We start from the raw sequence: 27,499 nt of genomic DNA, 5'->3' as shown, positions 1-27,499 counted from the left end.
ATGCCTTAGATAGAAATCTGCAGGTAATAACAGTCTCTGAAAAGTGCAAAAGAATTTGTGAACAATATCAAAACAGGTGGGGTGTGCATTTTAACACCCTGGCATAAAATCTTCTTAACAACTAACAAGCGAAGAGATTGAAGCGGCCCTTGGACCTACCAAACCGATCCTGACAATGCCTACAGTACTGGAAGCTACGCCTTCAACAGCGCTCAGCCATTGTGATCTGTGCCGCTTTTAGTATTCGTGTTCGCTTATCTGTGTATGTGCACATCCCACCGGTAAATAAGCCACTATTTGTGTTCTGATGCTTTGGTCAGTAGACCTTACATCTCTCTGACATTCTAAAGTTTTACTTATTGGTTTTATTGTGAAACAGATTGTAAAAATCTTGGATGTTATTACAAAAAAAAACAAAAAAAATCGGTTGCCTGTAAAGTCGGTTTTACGGGCGAAGATTTTACGTGACAACGTCTTTTTCTTGGTAGAATATTTACTGATATGAATATTATTAAATTGCACAATAGGAACAAGGAATTGAATAAAAATAAGAATTGCACAAATTTTAACTATAGAAATATATTTTGTTCACTAAAACATTGTACATGTAAACTTAAACTTAACTAATTTCTATTTGAGTGATTTTGTTAAGGATAGGACGATGATAGGAGAAATATGAAATGAAAGGAAGTGTTTCTGCTGTAATGTGTAATCCAACGCCAATAACGCTCGAGAAAGACAGAGACACAAGCACGCACCGATTCAACGCGCCTAATTCTCTAGTCCTGCGCGCGCAGCGGACCGATCATGTTTGAGTGGGAGAGAGACGCAAGGCATTCGCCGGTCCGGCGGGCCTCTCTCTCGTTCGGTGACTCATCGTAACAGACGTGAGCGGGCGTTACACTTTTTCATGAGTGACTCCGAGCCACAACCTAATTTAAGACGTTGTCACGTCAAAAAAAATTCCGAAGTGGAAATCGCAACGTCAAATAAACAATTTTAAAGTAACATTTCCAACAAAAATAGTAAATTTCATTAAGATACCACAAGAAAAGTATCTTTATAACAATATTATATTTACAGAATCGTAAAATCAATGTGTTAAACATGACAAACAAAAATAGTTTAAAAATCGCTAAAAATTTGTCAGAAGATCAAGGAAAAAGCAATAGAAAATTTCAGTTTGTTTCCTTTTTCTTTTACTTACATAAATAATCTGCGTTTACATTTCCCACGGTCAAGGTTTTAACCTATTATATAATTTATAATATTCATAACTAAACTTTTGTTTTGTTCGAATAACCTATTATGCAATATTGTGCAAAGCAGATTCTTCTCCAATAACTATATTTTACTTTAATTGCAATTTGAAACAAACACTAATTGAATTTTTTCTTTGTTGCAGATGGAGAGGAAGTGTGTACAAATTAGTGTGGAGAGAACTTTTAGCCTATTTATTTTTATATTATGTGATAAACTTAATTTATAGGTTTGCATTAACTCCTCCTCAACAGAGGTAAGTAAATTTCATATGTATTTGAATTATTGTACAGTAAAGAACTGCAAAATGATTGAATCCCTTCATATTTAAATATCAAAACATTCAAAAAAATCTTCATCTTTCTCTATTTTATCTTGATTATTATCTTTGGCTTTATACGTATGCCAGGAGAAATGTAATTATCTAATTACATTTCTCTAAAAGTGTCTAACAAACAAACAAATCAAAGAATTAAAGAGGGTTAGGGGATATAATTATGTGAAGAAGTAAAAGACCTTTGCGTTGGAGAATTATCTCTGTCTTTTGCGACATGCAAAATGTCCGGTTTAACTCAAATTTTCTTGCCGCTTAGCTCTTCCAGCTTTCCAAACATTCTTGTGTGGATAATGCGAAGAAATACTTTAAGGGAATGTCTCATTAAAACTGAGTAGTCTGTGGTTTTTGCATTTTACCGTTTTTTGTAATTTAGAGATCATTATAAAGGTTGAATTAAGCTAACCCTTTGGAATGTGGCCAGTGTTATTTATGACATTGAAAATTGTTACCAGCATATCGATGTTGTCATCTTCCTATGTCTTCCGTAGTAACCCCATTCGATCCTGGGGCCTTGCGCAGTTTTGCTACTTTTATAGTGCACTCCACCTCGGTAAATGGGAGGGCTGGATAAATTTTCCGTGGGTAAGTTTAGTAGTTGGTAGATGCGGTCTATTATCCATAAATAGGGACGAAGCATAGTCTGTCCAGATTTTAGCTAGTTCTTCCCGGGTATGTCCGTAGTCTCCGTGATCATTCTTCAGGCGAATCTCATGGTGTTTCTTGTATACACTCGAAATTTCTTTAACCTTTTTATGTAGTACAAAGCTGTCTGCCTGTGCTTGTATTTTTGTTGGTTTTGATGTATTTTGTACTCTCTGTGCTGCTCCATTCGGTCAAGTATCTCTTCCGTCATTCACTCGTTTTTGTGATTTTTTCTTATTGCGATTGCTTCGTGAGTATTGGCTATAGCCATTTTTATTTCCTCGATGCAATTTACTTGTATGTTTCTCAAGTTCTCGTTGATTTGCTTACTGTATGTAGTTCTAAGGTCTTTATCTCACATTAATTCTCTTGTGTTTATGAATTCTATCCATCTCTACATGCGTCTTCATCTCTGTCGATGTCTTCTCTCCAGCTTTTTCTTGGTTTTCTTACAGAAACACAGTGTATGTAAGGTGTTAAATGCCCATTCCTTCAAATTTCCTTTTCCACATCTCTAATGCCTTTTCAAGGAATATTTAAAAAGCATTGGTGAGATGCAACAACCCTGTTTTAGATCTTTGTTTATTTTGATGTTTTCTGAAAGTTTATTCCCTATTTTTATAATTGTGAATATTCAAAATAATTTTATATTTATTGAAAGTTATAATCCTTTCTCAGAAACTTGGGTACTTCTTAATTATAATATTCTATACCTAAACAGATTATGTAAGTAAAGAGGATTCACAAATATACTGCCTTCATTATCCTAACGGAATCTTAAAACTGATGGTAAAGTAATAAAATTAATCTTCCCTTATAAATCTTCTATTGTTGAAAATTTGTAAGTTATCAAGACCGACTTAAATCCTAATTAAATAATTCTGAAAATTTTTAAGATTCTAAATTCTAAGAATTTGAATTTGGTTAATTAGGTACTTAAAATTTATAATCTTCAATACCTTGTTATTAGGGTTAATTTGAGGATTTTCAAGGAATTAGTGTTTAAAAATTAATCCTTAAGTTTATCTGTTGTATATCTTAAAATATATTACAATACATGAAGAAAAAGAATTGCCAAATAGTTTACTGAAAGCAAATAATTTACTATATGTAACATATAAAGTAATGACTGGCATATTAGAGACAGACTAACAGAACAAAGCATAGGGGATTACTAGTACAATTTTAGAAAAGGAAGATTCACGATAGACGCTATACATACGCTAAAAAAAGTGATAGAGAAAACATACGAGTACGACGGAGAAATACATATACTTTTCCTACACTTTAAACAGGCGTTTGACAGACTACTAAATAGAAGAAAAATGATCCAAGACTTAAAATAGAGTAATATACCAAATAAAATTATAAGAATGATAGAAATGGCAATGCGAGATTCCCAAGTAATAATAGACACCGGAAGAGAAACAACAGAAATTATAAAAATAAAAAATGGAGTAAGACCAGGAGATGCGCTCTCAACGGTAGGGGAGAGTCCTACAGTACCGTCACCTTAAGGTTTATCAACAAAAAAATCAAAATGCTAAAAAGTACATGTTTAATACTTCCTGTCATGTATGAAATGACTATTATGCTGTCAATGAAAGTAATAAACAATCATAATGTTTCAAAATAATCACTTTATTAATGAAAATTAAAGATAAGGAAAAATCAAACTTTATAAAATTGGCCTCCAGTACCGGCCAGTAAATATATTACCAATTAAACAATACAGAAATCACAAATATATTGTTTGGATAGCTCTGATATGTTCGCACAAGCCTCATGAACCCAAATATTACAGTTTCCACACTGTATCCAATCCTCTTCATGAGATTCAGTGCACAAAGGACAAACTGTCTCTTCTTCAACCGGTCTGCTAGGAGGAGGTAGGTTTTCATCTTTATTTTTCCTACTTTTCTTACTAACATATCTTCCTGACAACAAGCTTTTACCTTTCTGAACATATTTTCCTGAGACCTTATTTTTTTTGTTAACGTCATTTTCCACAAGTAAATTCTTCCCTCGTTTAAGTGATTCGACGCTTGTTTTGCCTGCTTTTTTCTCTTCCAGCATTTTTTTGTATGAAGAACCAGTTATAATTTCGCTTTTTTCAGCTTTACGACTCCGGGCAGTTGCTCTTCTTTTAGAAGCATCAGGAACCGGTGAGAGTTCTGTAAGTGCAGCTTTAAAATTGTCTGTGGATAGGTCAATTGTAGCTTCTTCTTGAGATTCTAATTGCCGCAAAAAAGCAATTTGTGATTCTCCATTAGCAAGAGTAGTTTGGTTGTCGGAATGCACAGAATTTGTAATATGGGCTACGAGATCAGGAGCAGGAGTAGTAGATGTTGGTTCTAGCAGTTGGGAAGATAAAGGCAACGGTTCTGATGTTGAAGGTGTTGCTTCTAGCAGTTGGGAAGATGAAGGCAATGATTCTGACGTTGATTGTTGTTCTGTAATGTTGGTTATTTTAGAACAAATAAAGATTTCCATTCGAGAAACTCGATTAAAAGCTGAAGCACCTAAGCCAGCAATCTCGTATTCACTGATTCTAATACCGGGATTTAATCTCATCCACAAGTCACATGCATTATTATAAGCAGATTTAAATGGCTTCATGAACGTACGATCTAGTGGCTGTAGCTTATGGGTCGTATGTGGTGGGGTGCTAAGCATATGGATGTTATTTTTTCGGGCAAATTCAATAACATCTAAGTCCTTATGACTCGCATGTCCATCTAAAATCAGGAGAACTGGATTCTCTGCTATAGGATTAGAATACTGCACAAAATGATGCATCCATTTGAAAAATAATTCGGCATTCATCCAGCCGTTTGGCTGAGCTTCGCCTACGCTCTCATTTGGGGCGTTAACCATTAGTCTTTCATTCATTCGGACTCGTGGAAATATAAAATATGGTGGAACAAATTGACCTCCAGCGCTCATTGCAAAAAGCACCGTCACGTTCTTTCCACGTTCTGCTGAAGTCAGTTTTCCTACTTGTTTTTGGTTTTTAGTAGCTAAAACTTTGGCATGTTTTTGGACAATGCTGACACCAGTCTCGTCGCAATTCCATATTTTATAAGGAGTGAATTTAAACCTCTGTATCAAAGTCTCTAAACCATCAAAGAAACGCTCAATCTGAGGTCTGTTAAATCCTACTGCTCTCATTAAGCTCGTTGATTCAGCACTCCGCAATGATAAATCACTATGTCTTTTCATAAAAGAATAATAATAGTTTTTCCCTGCCATTTCTTTTTCTTTATTAAACTGGTGAGGTAACTTCAACTTCTCTGCCAGTTGAAAAGCAAGACGTAAAAATTCTTGCCTGTTTAAAGGCATTAGTCTATTGGCCAAGTCTTTAACATGTGTCGCCAATGTTTCTTCATGTTCAGGTGAAAAAGTATTGTGAAAACGACCCATAACTGGCTCAATGGATATCTCTTTATTATTTTTAATAGCACTTACTCTATCATTCAATGTAGTTCGTGACGTGGTATCTGATAGCCTTCGGCAGCTTGGCGTGCACTCATCTCATTATTCAGTACCTTTTCCACGGCTTTTCGCATGTTCGCAGGATCCCAGCTGCCCTTTTTTGCCTCACATGAACATTATTTTTATCACTTGGCATTTTTGCGTACCTGTAAGTAAAAGAAATCTTTTAAAAACGAACTTTATTATTGGCCGGTACTGCAGGACAATGCAGTGGTCGGTACTGGAGGAAACGAAAAAAAAAATAAGTTTGTTTACAGGTAAAAACAAACGCACAAATATTGATTTAAAGTATACTTTTTTATAGTTATATAAGTACACTATACATACCAGGAGTTATTTGTTTTAAACTGGATCTTAAAATGTTGAAAATCACCAATTATAATACCAATAATCATCACCGTACCATCTATTATAGGTTTGTAGAACTTTCAACTGGCCGGTACTGTATGCCGGCCGGTACTGTGGGACTCTCCCCTACAACGGTACTATTTTTTATTCTATCACTTGTATATATATATATATATATATATATATATATATATATATATAATAAAATTTTATATATATTGTATATTTATGTGCAGAACGTTTTTATAAAAATTAATGATGATTTTCTACTCTAATTTTTTATGCTGAATACGCTGTGTTCAAGAAGGCACTATATTTTTGAATGTACCCTACTAACACGTTTAAAATTCGTCGTCACTGTTTTATGGCATTACGTTTGGGATTATCCGCAGTCATAAAAATTTTACTATTATCATTTTCAAACGGAGTGTAACAAATATTTCCTCTTTGTTTTCAGGATATTTGAAAAAATTCGGCTTTATTTTGGTCAACAAAGTGAGATGATACCAATGTCTTTCGTATTAGGTTTTTATGTATCTTTAGTGGTAGGCAGGTGGTGGGACCAGTACAAATTGCTGCCTTGGCCTGATACTCTTGCCTTGTTCCTCAACGCGGGCATTCCAGGCGCGGTAAGTACGTATTGGTTTTATTCATACCTTGCAAAATATACCATAAAACTGAAATAAGATGTAGAATTAAACTGCAAAAGTTATGTATTTTTTATTGCATATTTACTATTATTATATTTAATATTTAAAATCTCTAAAACCTCCTCGATTAATCCTCCTAGGGATTATTATCCCCAGGTAGTTCAAATCCAAGGTAGTATCCCCACAAAAATGTTCAAAACGAAAATGAAGAACTGATGATCGGGTAGACACGAATTGAGGACCAAAATGAAATTTTAAGTAAGGGTTTACTTTTATACCTGAAAAAATCGCACGAATTGAGAACCAAGGAAGGTATAAAATATTATTAAAAGTACGAATCCCAATAATCGTAGATGTTTCTTTTCGGGAAGTTGTATTATCTACACCTAGCGTAAACAATTTTGCGTTACATTTATTCACCGTACATGTCCAAAACTTTTCACCACTTTTAAGCACTATTTTTTCACGATACTTGTAATCATCCAATACAAGTAACGAGTTTCTCTTTTCACTTGAGATCATTTTAATTTCACTCATTTTGACTACCTTTCAAGACAGCTCAAAATAAACTAAATCTAAAATAATACAGTATTGCCCAAAATAAACAGTCTTGATAATAAATAAACTGAAACTGAAACATAGATGTCTCTTTGTGCGCGCTGTCATATTCAAATTACCTAGTATAGACCTGTCAAGTAATCCTTAAACAATTAACATAGGTGTAATTTTATCTATGAACAATTAATTATTAAGGTCTAATTGTTAAAAATGGTGTTAAGTTCAGAGGAGAAAGTGTTTCTTGTGGAGCATTATTTTCTCTCATACGGAATCGGTCGATATAATAGTGCAAGTCTGCAATACTTCACACAACGGCACACAATCAATTCACACAACGGTTTAATAAACATTCTCCAAGTAATGCTGTAATGTTGAAGGTTGTTGAAAAGTTTAGAAATACAGGTAATGTATGGTGCCAACGAAAAGGGAACTCAGAGCGTCCCAGGACAGTTAATAACATCGATAACCATGAACGTGTTTTTGAGCGAAAATCCGAAAGCCGGCCAGACAAGAACAGCGTTGCATCTTGGCTTAAAACGAACTTCCTTGCAAAGAATCCTGAAGGAGCTGGGTGCATTTTCGTTTGTGATTCAAGTACATCAACAATTACATCCCAGGGATTATCACAGTAGAGTGGAATATTGTGCCAGAATTCTTGAATTACAGTATGAAAATCCTGAATTTTTGAAAAATGTATGGTCTTCAGACGAAGCATATTTTCATTTGTCAGGCCAGGTAACTCGTCGCACAAATCGATTTCTGGGCTTTGCCAGACCAAATGAAGTTCAAGAAGTTCCTTTACATAGCGCAAAAGTGAGTGTCCGGCTTGCAGTTTCGGAACACGGAATCATTGGTCCATACTTTATCGAAGAAAATGGTAGGCAAGTAACACTTAATCAACAGAGGTATATACAAATTTTAACACGCTTTATCCCTGATCTACGTAAATTTTTTCGTACACGTAATTTGGTATTTCGAGACCAATTTTTCCAGCAGGATGGGGCAACTTGCCATTCTGCTGTCGCAGTTCGTCAATTTCTTCAGGAACATTTTCCAAATAAATTCATTTCACGATTTACTGACTTCCCCTATCCTGCATATTCTCCAGATTTAACATCTCCAGACGCATACATTTGGGGCATGACTAAAACTGCCGTTCTTAAACGGGCACCAAAAATCATCAATGAGTTAAAGGATGATAAACCTTTATTTCATAACATTACGAGAAATCTGGAATATCGGTATTCCAGATATTAATAGTAAATAAGTCTCCCTTGAGAGAGAAGAAGCTCATTTAGAACATGTTATAAAGTGTCAATATTACGTATTTTTTAAAACAATTAAATAATTACGATATAGTTATAGTGGGCAGAAGTATGAGAGACATGGTGCAGTGTTTTACAAGGCTTGCGGACGCAGCAAGTGAATTAGGACTTGTGGTAAACGAGGAAAAAACCAAATATATGTTGGTTTCTAAAAACCCTCGAAATATCCAACAAAGAATTCAAATTAACAACCATACCTTTAAGCAAGTCAAAGAATTTACATATCTTGGATCGCTAGTAAACGCAACAAACACGACAAGCGACGAAATAAAAAGACGCATAGCAATAGCAAACAGAACTGTTCACGGCCTTCAGAGACATTTAAAAAATAAAAATATAAAACGTGCACTAAAGCTTAATATATACAGGACCTTAATAAGACCAGTTTTGATATATGGGGCTGAAACGTGGATCTTATCTCAAAATGATAAAAGACTTCTTGGTATTTTTGAGAGAAAAATTCTTAGAAAGATTTTTGGGGCCGTAAATGAAAATGGGCTATGGCGTCGAAGATACAACTTTGAACTGTATCAGTTATACACCGATCCAGATATTGTGAAATTCGTTAAAGTGCAGAGACTTAGATGGGCTGGACACATTGCTAGGATGTCAGATCACGAATACACGAAGAGATTAACATTTTCAAAACCAGAGGGCACAAGAAGCAGAGGACGACCACGAATGAGATGGATTGATGGTGTGGAAGAAGACCTACAGATTCTAGGGGTTAGAAGATGGAGGGAAGTTGCCAGGAATCGACAGGAGTGGCGACTTCTTTGTGAGCAGGCCAAGATCTACAACGGATTGTCGAGCCACTTATGATGATGAATTACAAGTTCAGTACTGTTTATTTTGGGCTATACTGTATTTTATTCTTAAATATTTCCTTACTCATTAAAATCTCGTTCGGTCCGTAATTCGGTGCACTTATTTTGGCTTTTCAGGTAGCGGTCCTCAATTCGAGAACACCGTGATGATCAACTCTGTACGAATAACGAACTTTGACCTTAACTCACACCTAAACCCACATTTCGAAAGTTTCGATTTTACTTCTATCGATTTTTTTTGAGAGTCGATGTTTATGGGAATGGGAAAAATAAGGGTATTGATCAACCTGAGCTTAGTCTTTCTAGTGTTAGGTTAGTGTTAGGTCTTTCCATATTTTAATTAATTTAGCTAATGTGGTTCCACTCCCGGCGATAGTTCCCGAGGTACTTTAAAATGCCCTTTCGTCGCCGAGTCTACGTCGAACACCTACCTGCTAAACCAGACCCTCTTCTGTCATCCAGCGATCACTTCCGAAGCGCTACCTTGATCCACAGACTGTCAGCAAGGAGGCTCCCGTCTTGTTCCAGGTAGCGCGTGAAACAGGCTTCCTCACAATCTAACTCACACAGTCTACCTCATACAGTCTGACTCACTTTTCTACCTTCAACTTCCAGCATCTTTCCTTTTTATCTTTGCCGTTGGTCTAGCTGTCTTTCTTTCCCTTCTTTCATCTTGATCACTGCATGGATATAGTTGTGTACGCTAGTCTGACTGTGCTTTATTTTTAATCATCCTCTCGGTCATTTCTCTCACTGTAACAAAATTCACACCTGTCTCTCTTTCCATTCTGTTCCTTTCTACTACCCATCTGTTACACTCATTATATGTGTCACAGTCTCCGAGTGTCCACAGTATAGGCATTCATCTGTGTCAGCCTTTCCGAACCTAGAGAGATAGGCCTTAAAACACCCGTGTCCTGTGAGCACCTGCGTTAGGAAATAATCCAGTCGCCTGTGGCCACAGTCCACCCAATCTCTTATGTTCGGGATCAGCATCTTTGTCCACTGTGCCACATCCTCCGTGCTGTTCCATTCTTCTTGCCGTCATTCAATTGACCTTTCCCTTTAGTGTCTTCTCTCGGCCATAGTAAGGTTTGGGTCTCTTTTCATAGAGCTCTTTTCTTTCCACCCCCAAAACATCCAACGGAACACATCCAGTGGTGCTGCTGCAGACACAGTCCTGTAGACGCATGCCACTTGCAACAGACTTGTGCTGTCCACTCATACTATGAGCCTCCTATAGGCTGTTATCTCTACCGCCCCGCTCCAGACTGGTGCCGCGTAGAGGACGATGGACTGCACAACATCGTGTAAAGTGCTCCTCCTTTCGGATTTGGGTCCCCTAATATTGGGCAACACCCTCCCAACGCACCACACTATGTGCAGATTTCCGGGTCACCTCCATTCTGGTGCAACGTCACTCCTAGGTACTTAATTTGTTTCTCGAGTGTTAGACATGCCCCCGCACATTGTAGTTCCACACTTTGCCTGTTCCTTTTCCCTTAAGAATGATGGCTTCGGTTTTCTCTGCCGCAAGTTTCAATCCGTGCTGCGGTATAAATTTCTTTACTACGCAGCCTGCGTTCCAAACCCGGTATTTGAGATCTGGTTCATCCCGGGCCACTACCAGTACAGCGAGGTCATCCGCGAATGCGAAGGGGATTGTATCCTATCCGTATTTACAGTTCATAACCCCGTCTTATGCTAAGTAATAGCATCGGGCCTAGAGGAGCCCGGCCGTCAGGTCGACCTTCTCCAGCATAATCCTTCTCACGATACTCCGCCACCACATTCATCAGGTAACCAGGACATTCTCTCCTCCATTACCTTCATTACCTCGTTCCACTTCAGCGTATTGAATGTATTCTTAACATCGAACGACAGTAGGGCCGCCCAGCGATGTTCATCCCTCTGTTGTGCAGTGCTTCGAGTACACTCGCGATTAAAGTCCTAGAACTCGAAACCGGTAGCTTGTATTAAAAAAGTTTATATAAAATATTACCATTATTTTAACTCGCCGTATACGCTCACAACTATTTCACATTAGTCCTGGGACATGCTGTATTTAAAAATCACGACGAAATATTCACTTTAACCAGAGATTATTCTATTATAGTTATTTTTAGTCAGATCCAGTAAATCGGCAACAGCCGCAAAGTAACCAGTTCTTTAGTTATGCAGAACACGTTTTTGCGATGTACGATTTAGAAACAATAACCTTCTTGGCGCTGAGGGTATTGCACTACTTTTCCTAGTTGTTTTGATACTAAAATATGTGTCAATCAGCTTAATCGTTTATTTAATGTTTACATCATATGTCATTGATTTAGTACGTAAATGAAAATTTGGTACTTAGTATTTTAGATTAATTCATTTGATAATATAATCACTTTTACTAACCTTTTTTTCATCATTCATACCAGAATGTTTAACATCATTCATCGGAACGACTTCTACTTTTTCTTTTTGTTTTTCTTGTTCTACTTTCTTCTTATTGTAGCATTTGTTGTGCTTTACGTAGATCTTTGGTAATAAGTACTATATCATCGGCAAAACGCAGATGATTGAGCATTTCCCACTTCATTTTAAAGGCGTATTCGAGGACCGTTATAAATAATTTAACCAAGAGAGTGCCGCACTGTCTCAGTCTCAGCTTTATATGAATTTCTCTGGTGGTATCATGTAGTTTTACACGCATTGTGGCGTTTTGGTAGAATGTTTGTACCAACTTTGTAAGCCGGTAATCTATTCTACTAATTGTTCAGAGCAGTTATAAGGCTGTCTAATTCCACGGTATCGAAGTCTTTGTGAAAGTCTACGAAGATAAGTACCAGTGATCTGTTATATTCTATCGATTTTTCTATTAAGGTTTGATTCCATTTGACAGATATTGATTCACTTTCCGTGATAGGACTATCCAATAGAATCCAAGGGACTCTAAAATAGTTCCTATCGCTACCCGTATCTTCAATAAGTCTAAAAATGAACATCAGTAAGACCAAATTTATGACAAATTTGGTTCTAAGCGAACACCTAACCATCCGAAATCAAGTGGTAAAATTGACAGAAAAGTACATATATCTCGGTCATGAAATCAGAATAAGCAAAGATAATCAGACTTGTGAATTTCAACTACAAATAACACTTGCTTGGGCGGTGTATGGTTCACTAAGAGACATCTTTGAAGGCAACATCCCGATAGCTATGAAACAGAAGACATTTGACCAATGTGTTATGGAAACAATATCCAAGAAATGGCAGCAAGATGCACAGAACCGTGAAAAGTAGCGAAAAATGGGAGAGACCTATGTCATTTGTCCCCCTAATCTGTGGTCTTCCCTTGGGTCGTTTTGATTCCCAAGTTCTTCCCATATGTAGCTTATTTTGTATTTCTATTGTGATTTTCTCTAAGGTGTTATTAATTGTTGTTAACTCCTGGTTCATTTTATAGTGTCATATATAGCATAAGAAAACTTCTCTGCTAGGTTAGGAATCTTTTAGATTTAGCATGATTTAATTATAATATCTTCTCAATATTTTTTATTGCAGAATGAAAGACAAAGACTGATGAGAAGAACTATAGTAAGGTACGCTGTTTTAGCTTATGTTATAACATTACAAAGGATATCGCTCAGGGTGAAGAAGAGGTTTCCAACTTGGCAGCATGTTGTAGATTCAGGTCAGTAATCCAATATCCAAATTTATGTATTTTGATTTATGTCAATGTTTATGTAAAACAAAGGTAATGAAATACCAGGATTCTCAGGAAGCCTTAGAGAGCATACAAGGTGGTACAAAAGTTTAATTAATCTCACCAATTTAAAGGCGATAGTAACAAAAAATATGATACAAATTATAATTTTAAATGACGATCGATGTGATACACAGTATCACTCAAATTTAATGTATATTTTATTATTAATTATTTTTGTGGGAATTATTCGAATTAAAATGTAGTTATTGTAGCCGTGTTCATGTACATGAAATGGTGTGTAAGCCTTTATCAACACGAACCCATATATTTTCGGCAATTGAAACTATGTTATAATTGAAAAACATTAGTTCCACTAGCACCTATGCGGGATTTCATCTGAAACATTAGCGTTTTTTGCAATTTTTTGCAACGTGATTCGTCAACTATCGAACGCGCGACGTACTGATGCTTGAAAGAGAGCAATTCAACCGGATTTACACCAACTTAGATAATGACGGTAATAATGATAGATTTTCCCCAACGGAAATCAACCGTATTTAGAATCCAAATGAATGCATCCTGCTCGTCGGCAATTATTTTCATTAAAATATAAATCGTATTGTAATTTATTTATTGTTTTCTTGTTAAACTGGTAGGTAAGCAGTTAAATAATCAATGTGGAGATCTTCATCGCCGATCTTAGATAAAAATAATACGTAATCTGAGAATATACTTGACTTCGAGGTAATTGATTATAGCGTGGCACAGAGTTATTCACATTTATAATTTTATTTGACCATCATTTATAGAACCAAAGCAGCTATTAATTCACTTTATGCAGATAATCAACAAAGAAATGTAGGGGAAAGGTGTACAACATGACACAGTGGGGTATAATGGCATATGGCGCTTATATATACCGCATTCATTGTTCAGGAGTGCTCTCAGAATCTCAGAAACGAATATCTAATTGTTGCGTGGGTACCAGTCATGCTAGTTTGCGTATGGTTTGCGTTTCAGTCGGTTCCGCTTCATCGGTCAGAGTGGGAGCAGGTTCGATTATTTTATTTTTGGCATCGAAAAGTTTTTGGCGCGAAATATTAAAATCTGCTGTATGCTGCATAAGTTATTGTTTTGTCAAAAATTGTATTTCTTTAAATTAAGTTCATGTGGGGTAAAATGGTATATTGGCGTAGAGGGTAAAATGGCGTAGTATGTATTTCTGGTGAAATCCATGCCATGTCTTTATATGGGAAGCATGTGGAAGTTATAACCGTGTTTTTACTGGTGGCAAAATTTATCAAAAATTCCCCATTCTCGCTTGTTTCATTGTGCAGTGGATATTTTCCTGTTGTGCCATAGAACTGCGGCTCCTTGCCTATTTTAGCATTCATATCACCCATTTTTGGGCGCATTGCCATATACTATCTCCAGCTGTTGGTAGAAGCTTTTTTTGTATGTTGTTCCTGTTCTTCTGTTGGGCAGTGACTGTTTATCATTGTTATAGTTTATTTTTATGAACGAGAGAGTAATTAGCATAATTTTAACTGGTAGCTCCGACCACTCCATGGGCGTGCTCAAGATTAATTGAAAAATTACTTTAAATAATTGTAAAAAATAAATGAATTATTTCAGTGTTATAAAGTGTTATGTGTATGTAAACAAAAGTGACCTCTTTTATCACACACTATATTAGAACTGACTGGCCTACATTAAAAAGGGTTTTAAAAAATTCACATTTTTTTTAATTTTTAAAAATTACAAAAGAGCAAAAGAGTTTTTAAAACCGTCTAAGGTATGTTAAATAGATGAATAAAAATATTAATATAAAACTTACGGCTACTTGTTACAAATCCAAATCAGATTCAGAAGATGAACTTTCAGAACCAAGATTTATAATAACTGGCTCGATCATTTTATCAGTAATATTGTCCAGCTTCCACATTTTTTCCTCTTCTTTAATAGTGTGATTTACTGCCTTTTCCCAGTTTTCAGGTTTTACATTATTTACGGCCTCCAAAAACAACTGTTTAACATCATGAATTTTAAAAGTGGTATTTTTTCTTGAAACTTCACTCTTTATCTGTGCCCATACCAGTTCAATCGGGTTTAATTCACAATGATATGGTGGGGATCTAAGTACTGTCATTCCACGATTTTTGGCAATTTCATCAATTTCGTATTTTTTAAATTTTTCTTTATGAAGGGCACACAACGAATAAAGTTCCTTTCTTATAGATCCGGGATGGTACGTAATATTTTTTGAACTCAGCCAATTCTGCAAGTCTTTTTTTAACCACTTGGTTGTGGGCAGTCCTTCTATAAGTCTGGAGTGATAACTTGCATTATCCATTACTATTACACAGTTCTTAGGAAGAAGATCTATCATTTGTTCGAACCATTCTTGAAAGACATCAGCGTTCATGTCTTCATGGTAGTCACCGGTACGAGTTGATTCAAAAGTTAATAAACCACCTTCAACAAAACCGTCTGAACTGCCAATGTGTACTATTATCAGCCTGCGTCCCTTTCCTGATGGTGGGTTTAAACCAGTAGATAAGTTATTTACAAAAGCGTGCCTTTGACTTGTAACAGTTTCATCCTGCCAAAATTTATTTGGTGTATGACCCTCGTTGATCCATGTTTCATCAAGATAAAATATTTTTCTTTTTTGGTTTCTCATTTCCTTTATGGTTCTTAGAAAATGTCTTCTCCATATGACAATATCGCTTCTTTCTAATAAAATAGTCTTTCTGGGATTCTTTTTCCAGCGGAAGCCTATTTCTTTTAAAAGTTTCCATAACGTACTTCGACTCATTTCTGGGTAATTCTTATCATCTCGAACTGAGACAAGAACTTTATCCAATATTGGAAATTCTTGTCTAAAGAAGAATTCATGCACTTTCCGTCGAAGTCCTTCTTTAAAATGATATTCTATTTGAAATTTTGGTTTCCCTGGAGCATTACGTGGCATTTGAAAACTACCACATTTCTCTTCTTTAATAACTCTGTAAATCGTAGATTTCCCAACACCAAGTGTACTGCTAACTAACTCAACGGTCTCATCAACACTTTCACATAAACGTTTGTCTGTAAATGATTTAAAACAATTAAATATTAATGTTTTTTCATTAACTGTTAGAGGACCAATTTTTCGGCGTTTACACGGCACTTCCAAATTTTCCATAACACTAGTATACACAATAAACTGCACCTTGCAACTGAAGTACCTACTTTTAGTGAACTGTTAAGAATTTTGAATACGCCACTTGGACCTTCCTACAAAATGGAAAACCCCACTATCACATTTTCTGTGGAATAAGTTTAGAAGGTAATTATCTAGTCAATTACTGTCGTAGATTCCTGGAATTGAAGAATTAAATGTTTGATTGTTGAAACCCTTACTTCGTGGAATGCACTCATTTCAGATAAAATAAAACGTTTTATTTTATCTAAAGAATTAAACTTTATTTTGCAAATAGGTAGGTATTTATTAAACTTTTATTGGTTATATATAACCAATAAAATAAACATCTTACATTTCTTGCAAATTCATTAGTACCTGTTAATCTCCATCACTCCGACACTGGCAACCTTATTTAGGGATTAGTAACCCTCACAACTATTGTATTCTATTCTGCTCCAACCTTTATACCTGGTGGTCATACTCAATTTAAAATTGTTTTCCTATATACTTCTGTAAACTTGTTGACAAATATCTGTTTTTCATTGAGTCGCCCGTATCAACAGTTTAGGGATTTGCATACATAATTTATTGTTTTATTACTCTCTTATACATAAAAATACACTATAGGTTGAAGAAGTGGGTGCAAATTTTTATCTTGCATATCCTTTCACTGACTGCCTGGAAGTCTATGATTGTTGACTTAGAATCATTATCAACCACAAATGCAACTCCACATTCTTTGCTTCCTTGTTCCTTCCCACTATATAGAATTGTGTGCGTTTTAGTTTCTCTGACACCTTTCCCCAGCCATTTTGTATCCTGAAGAGCAGTAATCATGAGCTTATATCTTTTAGTTCTTGCAGAAGTGCGGTTTGAGCTCCTGGTTTATTTAGTGACCTCATTTTCCAGTTTCCAAATATATAGTCCATGTTTCGTAGCTTGAGTAGTGGCAGTAGTGACTCCTGAGCTACTCGATCCACCCATTTGTTACCACAGGCGGATTCAGCATTAACAACGTTACTAAATAATTGTAATGTGCAAAGTTAAATATTTATATCTATTTTATTAGTGATCATTAGACTTCGGCAAATATGCATATTGCATATTTTGCATGTTGTGCATATTTTATGCAAATATTTCATATTTTGGCATATTTGTATAAAAGTTTGCATAAAGTGCATAAAAGTTCAGATTTTTATACTGTATTTGAAAATTTTTAAACATACCAATTTATTTCAATTCTTGTATAAAATTTTGTAGTCATTTTCAAGAAATGATCTAAGTACGTAATCTCTACAGGTACAAAACATTTACAATTTCAAAGAAGATCAATTTAAGTAGCCCTCAACATTCTTAGAAAGTCTCGGTCACTGAGGCATTCAGTTATTGGATAATCGCTAAGGGTTCGCTCATTTGCATTTTATGATCTAATCCCCAAATCTATCTACAATTTATTGTATCTTAACAGCAGGTAAACGGCTAATAGTTTTGTTCCTAATTTAGGGATTTTCCAAAATCTCCCAGTTTATTGAATTAGGTACCTAAACATTTCTAATTTGATGCTCAGATTTGTAAATCATTTTTGTTTTGATATTCAAAGCGTAAACACTCGTTGTGCGTAACAAAAAGGAAGATTGTGATTTTATAATGCCTAAAACAACCAGTGCTTCAACTTGGATTAAACCTTATAAAGAGCTGTCTATGGATATGGGAAAATCTACTGTTCAGTCTGTGGCAAAATTGTAAGTATCTAATATTTTCTATTAAATATCTAATATTTAATACATACAGGGTGTTTCCAAATGACACTTACAACGTTTGACTGTAGATACTTCTCGAAAAATTGAACAAAACGATATAGTTAATGAGGGGTCAAACTTATTTACTTTTCGAGATACAGAGTGTTAAAATTAAAAAAAAATTAAATTCTTTTAGTTAATAACAACAATAACTTTAAAACCAATAAACGTATTTACTTGAAATTTAGTACTCGTAGGTTGTTTTTAAATGAAAAATAGCTTCCTTTAGTGAGAAAAAATTGTCCATGGTACAATACAATGGTGTGTATTTAGAAAAAATTTTCACCTTTACTTTTTTTTATGAAGTCAGCTATTCTAAAACACAATTATTTTTATTGTAATTGAATTAACAAAAAAAAACTTTTGTTGAATTTTAAAATAAGTTATATGATGTACTAATGGTTAGTAACAAAAACTAATTTGTGGAATAATACTGCATTTAAAACACTTAGCGAGTGTTTTTTTTCCAAACCAATTATTTGATTAACCAAAAACACCTTGTATATTTTTATATTTTAAAGGTTGGGTTAAAATAAAGGTTTTTATTTTTATTTATAGATAGCATGTGAGAAGAAATTTCAGATAGATCAACATGTGAGAACTGCTTCACACATTGCAAAAAAAGGAAAAATAGGAGGAAAACATCAAACTTCAATGGCTAAATGTTTCCAATCTACTTCAAAAAAATTAGATGAGCAAGAAACTTTTAATGAAGACTTGTGTCGCGCATTAGTGTCTGCAAACATACCGCTTTCAAAATTAGCAAATGTAAATTTTAGTTCGTTTCTAAAAAAATATTGCAAACTTAATGTTCCAAGTGATCGGTCTCTAAGAAGAAATAATGTGAACGGGCTATACTCGTCGGTGTTAATTAATATTAAGGAAGAAATTGCAGATAATTATTTTTACATATCTGTAGACGAAACCACTGATTCCTCAGGAAAGTATATTGCTCATTTATTGATTGGTGTTCTTAAAGAAGATACCTTACCAAAATCTCATCTTATTTCATGCCAGCAACTTGAGAAAACAAATGCTTTAACAATTTCGCGTTTTATACAAGAAACATTAGCAATTTTTTTTCTTCCGACAACTATTCCTTCTAATAAATTACTGCTTATTTTATCGGATGCTGCTCCTTATATGGTGAAAGCAGGACAAAATTTAAAAATATTTTTCCCAGATTTAATACATGTTACTTGTGTAGCGCATGGATTAAACAGAGTTGCAGAGGAAATACGAAAAAAGTTTCCTCTTGTAAATACCATGATATCCAGTATCAAAAAAGTATTTCTTAAATCTCCTATAAGAATTCAACTTTATAAACAAATGCTACCTAACATTCCTCTTCCACCACAACCTATTTTAACGCGATGGGGAACATGGTTAGAAGCAGCTAATTTTTATGCAGATCATTTTGTTAAAATAAAGAACATAATTGATACGTTAACAGATGAAAGTTCCCAATCTCTTTTGGATTCTAAACAAACTTTTCAGAGTAACTTGCTTCAACAAGAACTTTCATTTATAAAATCAAATTTTAGTTTTGTTCAAAAAACAATTACTCAGTTAGAATCACCAAAACTGTCATTGTTCGAAAGTACAGCATTAATAAAAGAATTTGCGTCATGTTGCCGGAACGTTAGAGGTAATATTGGAAAAGATATTTTAAAAAAATTTGAAGCTACTATGGAAAAAAATAAAGGTTACCATATTCTTTCTGAAGTAGTCAGTGTTCTAGCTGGAAATATTTCGGAAACAATTAATTTAGAACCAAATGTTTTGGTTAATTTGAAAAATGCTCCCGTTACATCAGTTGATGTTAAACGAAGTTTTTCCATATATAAATATATGTACTCAGACAGAAGCCACAAGTTTTTGTTAAAAAATTTTGAACACCACTTGGTCATTTATTGTTACCATAATTCTAAATAAGTTTATTCATACTTAAAAATGATGTAGTTACTTAAAATAAATGTAAATCTTAATGAATAGTAGGAAATATTTAGTTATGTACACTTTTTTTTTTTAAATAAAATTGTTACTATTTTACGATTTTTTTATTTATTTGTATGCATATTTTGTAAAATATTTGCATATTTTCGGGTAAACACGTGCATATTTATGCGCATATTTTCTACATTTTTATTTGCATATTTGCCGAAGTCTAGTGATCATTAATGATTATTTATAAGCAGGACTCATAATCACCCTTTCACCAAGCAATAAAATAGATTACACTAATCTATAGATCTCTATGGCTATTATTCCTAAATTGATAATAAAATGTGCGTAGAAAGCTGTGTTGCAGTTAAGCATCTGTGACGCATGTAATAAAATATCAGATGTATTCTACAACTTCATTGTCTTGGTGGTAATTGAGTGAGTAATTGAACATGACTCTTTCTTCTGTTCAACTAGAGATAAATGTGGTACATGCAATTTATTTAATTATATATTATGTAAATATGCGCCGGTTAATTGCCAACAGGGAAGCTCAGAGATTTTAATATAGTTTTATCGTTGTATATGTCGGTATAATATGAATGGAAAAAATGTTAAATAATTGAAATATTGCCCATATTTCTTCTGTCTATTTTACAATGTGCCTCCAAGTAAATTGCCGTTCCATCGTTTTCGTGGTATTCTCACTGATCGTCTTGCTATTGGGGAACCGTCTCTCACTGATTAAATCGGTGGACCACCAGTTACACCAGCTGATTGTAGAAGAGACCAGTGGTTCTCAAACTTTTTTAGTCGCGGCACCCTTGTAGGGCTAAAAATATTTCAAGGCACACCAACCTTTGAAGCGATTTGGGAAACACAAAAAATAAAACAAATACAATTCTGAGTGAATACAATGAAACTGTTTCGATAATATTTTCATTATATCCTTTATAATTATGAGAATCTTTGCAAGTTTGACCCTCAAATCCCTTGATGCTTGAAGTTTGTTTCTGTATTTGTTTTTAATGTAAGCATATGCGGAGAAAGAAGACTCACAGAGATAAATCAATGTGAAACACACAAGTTTTTTCACTGCAACCTTGCCAACAAGATTATATTCTGAATATTCCTGCATCCAGAACTCTTGGCTTTCTTCACGGTATTTGAGTTTTAAACTATTATCTTCGCTAATCTCAAGTAGATTTTGAAAAACTTCATTTGTCATTCCGACCGGTTTATTTTTTGGGTCGCATGAAAACGGATCCATCATCCAGGTATATAAGTCATCTGAATCAATGTCAGGAAAATAGTTTACAATACTTTCTTTCAAACCTTGCAAATGAGCAATAACAATTTTAAAAGAAGATCGTTTGAGGATTGATTTCATTCGTTATAACAAATTCCTGTTATCGACAGAAATTTGTGAGCTCCTTTTTTCAACACATGCTTTGAACAATATAACTTTTTTACGCAAGGCTTTGATTTTATCTAATTATGCTCCTCCTTTGCCTTGAAGAGAAGTAGTGGTTTTATTTATTATTTCGAAGATGTCTGACAGGTATCCTAATTTTAGCAGAGAATTGACATCTTTTAATTCTTGGATGAAAGACTCCTCTGTAAATGTGATAATCAGTGGATCTTTTACTTCAAATAGTCTCTCTAAAATTGTTCCCTCGATAGCCACCAGACCTCTGTGTGGAGGAAAAGATTGAAGTGATCCATACCCATTTCTTCAGCGGTGAGCTTTAAAAGGTGTGCTTGAAGCGGACGGCTCTTCACATGGTTTACTATTTTCACAGAATCATCCAATACGTCTTTTAAATCTTGCGTCATCTTTTTAGTTGCCAAAGAATGCTGGATGCATTTTCTGTCAGTGCCACGCTCCTCTAATTTTACCAACCATTGCAGCCGCTCCATCACTGCAAATATCCACACATTTACTCCATTCTATATCATTTTTTCTTATATACTCGTGGATAGCCTTGAAAATTTCCTCACCAATGGCATAACTTTTAAGCTCATAAGAAACTTTTAACGCATAAGGAGTTCTTCTTCTATTTTCATCCCGAATGGAAACCTCACAAACACAAGCAGAACAGCAAGTCCAGCAACTTCAGTACTTTCATCAAGCTGTAAACTGAAGAATTCACAAGTTTTTAACTATTTATAAGCTCTCTCTATACAAAGTCTGAAATAGTGTTAATTCTCTTGCTTATAGTGCTGTTTAACATCTGCACATTATCAATCTTCTTGGTCATATCTGGACCTAACACGCATTGTACGACATCTTTCACGCAAGGTTTAATCAGTTCCTCAGCAATGGCTGAGCCATTTCCAGCTTTTTCAATGTGCAAACCAACAATAAATAATGCTTCATTGACGTTTTCGTTTTCATTTTTGCAGACTCTTTCCATCATGCATGACCCTGCCTGAAGAGATGAAGCACGACGTTCGAAGGTTTCTTCGGCCTTATCGGCTAAATCAGGATGATTACTTGCCAAATTGTCTTTTTAATTTAAATGGAATCAAGCACCCATTAGCAACAATTTTGTGACAATTAACGCATTGGCCTTCTGGTGCCTGTTTGTTGCAAACTTGAATAAAGCCATATGACGTGAGATAGCTAGGATCATACATTTTTACTTACTTTATGAACTGGTGCATTCGTTTCTTGAACGGATACGAATGTTTTATTGGACAGTCTAAAAACAGACTACTCTTGTCCGCATTATAGACTTGGTCAGGAAGAAGACCCAGTTATTCTACTTTGTCTTTAAAATGTTGGATAAATGGCTGCACTGAGGATTTGTTGTTTGACAATTTTTCATCCGCTGTAGATAAGAGACGGATAGTAAATCGCTTTTAAATTTATCCAGCAACGCAAGTGTCAGAATAGGCCTGGATATTTCTGAATCAATAGAAATTCTTCATGGGCTTAGATAGGGGTACATCTTATCAACACAGCTTTTTAATTTGTACCCCGAGCATATTCTTAAAGAGGCATTTGCCAGAATTTGTGTCGGTATCAAGGTCAACGGAATTAAGATCAGTGATCTATGATATGCGGATAACACTGTGTTGCTTGCGAGTTCTGTGGAAGAACTGCAGTTATTAATTGACAGTGTTACTGGAAAAGAAGATGTTGGAAAAACACCGATGAACGACTACATAATTACAGCATAAGGTATTGAAATAAAAAAAAAATGAAAATATCATTTATCTCTGTTCAAATAGAAAACAGAAATAAAAATCCGCATTGAAAATATCAGAGCAATGTTCTTTCCAATGAAAAAAGTATTATGTGGATGGAGAATAACTTTAAATAAGACCCATTAAATGTTACATGTCATATTCTCCACATTGTAAGGAGTCGAAAGCTGGACACTTTCTAAATCTCTATTAAATGAACTTCAAACTTTAGAAATGTGGATATATCGAAGGCTGTTACGCGTACTGGGCTGGTAGATTGACACATGAAGAGGTTTTACAACGTCTAAAAAACCAACCCGACGTAGTTAAAATTGCAAAAAGACCCCAAAATTGGAATATTTTGCCAATCTCAGGCGACACCGAGAAAGATATGGAGTCCTTGCTCTTATTACTCAGGCAAAATATGTGGAGGTCCCAGTCAAAGAAAAGCATCATGGCTTCGTAATTCACGTGAGTGTTCTTCGTCGTCACTTTTCAGAGCTGCGGTGAATAAAATTATGATAGTAATGGATATGGTATGAAGGAACGATTATGACAAACTTACGTTTCTAGTCGCACGATCACTATCAATAAATGATGCGAAAATCGAATACTGAATTGATTAAATAGTTATTGATTAATTTCTTCTCTGTTTTAGTTGTCTGACTGATTGTTAACCAGTCGGATAATAGGTATGAATTCAGTGGAATATTTCTATTGGTTTTCAAAGAAATTTTTATCAATTTTTTATTTTACAGACAATTTAACTAATAAACTTGATGCTTATTTTATACATAATTTTGCTAATAATTAATAACTACTGTAAGGAAGTGGAAACGTTGGTAATTATAAATAAAATAAATGATATAATTTTACGAGGCAATTGCAAAATCAATTATATTTGCACATACGAGCAAATAAAACAACCAACAACATAATTATAGGACTACTTGAGTTACAATTGATATAAATATACTATTGGCAAAAACTTTCGTCTCGTTACCCGTTTATTATCCACAATTTTGTATTTACGGACGGGTCCAACTAAAAACTTAATTGAATGGTTTCATAATGCGGAACAATATTCAATCAAAAAGATATAAATCATTATGCGGTAGTTAATACTGATTGCTCTTTATTATAGAGTATGGTGATATTTTATATTTCTGTTAAAATCAAATTCCTAATTATGAAAAAGTTTAACACGTTTAGTGCCGTATCGTTCTATTATAAAGAGCCATTGAAAAAAGCGTATCATCATCATCATTCTCTTTGTCTTTGTTCCACATGTACATTACAATCACCTCCTATTTTGACTTTCTCCTCTGATGGAATATCACTATCAGCAATTATATAAACTCCATTTCCAGTGTTACTTTTCCCTACATTCCACAATTTGTATCCTACGCTTAGTTGTTTCGCCCTTTGTCCTTTTCACCTAATCTCTTGAATACAAGTAATTTGTACTCTACTTCTTTAAGACTCTATCCGAATTTTTCTAACCTGTAATGTTGTCCCCCCTGAAATAGTCATCATCCGGAAATCTGAACGAAAGCTCAGTTTGCTTCATGAACATTTTACCTCAGGGGACGCCATCATTTCAGTACTTATCCATTTAGTAAATATTGTACTATTCATTTCACCATGATAATCTGCAGTCAAGGATTTAGATCAAAATTAAAAATTGGTTTCTGAAATAAAACTTTTGCTGAACCGGCATGAACCACAATAAATCTTTTTCGATCATAACCACCTGGTTTACGTACATTTCTGCTGCTGTCATCCTGCCACGACATCATTTTATTTCCCCTACAAAAAATCCATGTTTCCTCTAAAAATACAACTTCTCATGGATATGTACTATTTCTCTTTTCCATGTATTTACGTAAGAAACACGCTCGTTGTGCTGCGATATGAGTTCTTTCCAATTAAAGCTCTTCGATGATCACCCTTTTAAATTTAAAGACCAAATCTTTTAATATTCTCCTCAAGGATGTTTTACTTGTAAAACAATTTATTTAGTCAATGTCTTTAGTAAAAAAAGTTGTTTATTTTAATATATTACTATAACATGTTAAGTCCTACTCGCAATTCTCAACAGAAAGTTGGTTTACTTACTATCCTGGTACATATTACGAGTATATATTGTATTTCGAATTGTCATTTTATTGTCCTCAGGTAAATCAGTAGTTTTCGTTTTTAAACGAGGTCTGCTTTTTCCCGGAGAAGATAAAACATAATTTTTTCTTTTTTTTTTTCGTATATTGTATACTGTTTTCGCGGAAAACATAAACAAAATTAATGGAAAAATAAAATACACTTACCATAATATTTTAAACTCCAATATAAAATTAGTTGTGAAAACAACTGTTTGTGTAATATAAACAACTTCCAAATGCAAAAACAGGACAAAAAACAGCAAAAAATTCAACAAACTGACAGACACAAGGAAACAAACCAGAAAAAAAACATCACAAATTGTACTTAAAATCTGAAAACGTTCTCAAACGTTTTTTTGTACATTTCTTTTCTATGTACTGAGTCTATAGCGTTCCTAAAAATAACATGTGTCTTTACTAGGCGGTAGCGGTTTGTCTTTAGTTTCATGCGTGAAAGGCAATGATGCTAGATAAAAGTATGTGTTTTACCTCGACGGGTATTAATGACGCACGGGTAAAGAACAATGGGCTCAACTGTATATCATTTTATTGGATAATTTATCAAAACATTTGTAATCAAACCGATATATCATACAAATAACTGTAATGAACTGTTTGTTCTGCGTTATTTAAAATGAACAACGGATGATCTCCAGGATCTGGCAATATAGCTGTAGAGTTACTTAAAGCAGGAATTCCACTCCTAATAGAACGAATAACTTTTCTAATGAATCAATGCTGCCAACAAATTAAAGTACCATCTGAATAAAAAACCCCTCACCAAGTGTCCATCTTTAAAAAGGGCAATCGAAAAGATCCTAACTGCTCTTCTTCTTCTTCTTTAGATGCAAATCCACTAATGGATGTTAGCGATCACATTTTCCATTAATTCTCTATTTCTTGCAATATGTATCAGAGATTGTATGTCGTTAATCCCTGTCCATTGCCTTATGTTTCGGAGCCAGGACATTTTCTTGCGTCCCATTCCTCTCTTGCCTTCAATTTTACCCTCGATTATAAGTTGGAGGAACTGGTATTTGTCATTTCGCATGATGTGACCTAGATACGCCGTTTTCCTTTTCTTGATGGTTTCGAAAAGTTGGCGTTCTTGGTTTATTCTTTTAAGGACACCTAACTGCTACAGAAGATTAAGTGTCCTACCTACTTTCGGGAGATTGTTTGAAAAGATAATAAATGGAAAAATACAAGATGATGTAGGACATCTAATTAGCGAAGACCAAAGTGGATTTACGCCTGGTAGATCTTGCACTGATAACTTGTTTATACTCCAACAATTAATAGAAAAAAGAATAGCGGTTGGTACCGAAGTACATCTAGCCTTCATCGACCTAGAAAAGGCTTATGATACAGTTCCAAGACTTAAATTGTGGCTTAAATTACAACAACTCGGCATTAGTCCATACCTTTTAGAAATAAACACAGAAGTATACAGGGATAATACTACTTACCTAAAAATCGGAAATAGACTATCAGATCCAATAAAAGTAACTAAAGGACTAAGACAAGAATGCAGTATGTCACCCTTACTGTTTAATTTATATGTTGAGGCAGCCCTCCAAAATTGGAAAAACCACTGCCAGAGAATGGTAATCCCTATAGGAAATTACGTACTGTTCTCCCTGAACTTTGAGGATTACCAAGTCGTCCTAGCTCAAGATTCTTATGAACTAGAATTTATGATAAAGCGTCTACACAGAGAATATGTAAAATGGGGGTTACAAGTCAGCATGAAGAAAACAGAATATTTAGTTATCAATTCAGATGCAAAGTTTGAAGTGTTGATAGACGAGGACGTGGAAATCAAACAAGTGGAAAAATTTAAATATTTGGGTGCACTCATTGATAAGAACGGCTTGGGAGAAAACGAAATTAAACACCGAATTAATCAGGGACGTAAAATTGTGGGATGTCTGAACTCCTTATGGTGGGATCTCAACATTTCCAAAAGGAACAGAAAAAGAATATGGCAAACCATGGTTGAATCAGTTCTTTGTTATGGCTCTGAAGTATGGACAATTAATACAGACCTAAAGAGAAGATTGTCGGCAGTTGAAATGGATT

General features: G+C 34.6%; 1 protein-coding gene across 2 annotated transcripts in view; it reads left to right on the top strand.

Moving 5' to 3' along the window:
• Best2 (bestrophin 2) overlaps positions 1–27,499 on the top strand; it is a 115,871-nt gene that overhangs the window by 62,021 nt on the left and 26,351 nt on the right. For both annotated transcript variants that reach the window (XM_072527447.1, XM_072527446.1), the window contains exons 2-4: positions 1,406–1,516; positions 6,540–6,711; positions 12,992–13,121. In XM_072527447.1, the coding sequence (XP_072383548.1) occupies positions 1,406–1,516; positions 6,540–6,711; positions 12,992–13,121 (413 nt within the window). The remainder of the gene's footprint in view (positions 1–1,405; positions 1,517–6,539; positions 6,712–12,991; positions 13,122–27,499) is intronic.

The sequence above is a fragment of the Diabrotica undecimpunctata genome, chromosome 3 (genome assembly GCF_040954645.1).
Source record: "Diabrotica undecimpunctata isolate CICGRU chromosome 3, icDiaUnde3, whole genome shotgun sequence".
NCBI classification, from domain to species: domain Eukaryota; kingdom Metazoa; phylum Arthropoda; class Insecta; order Coleoptera; family Chrysomelidae; genus Diabrotica; species Diabrotica undecimpunctata.
The sequence above is the reverse complement of the archived record's forward strand: the minus strand, read 5'-3'. Positions and strand labels throughout refer to the sequence as shown.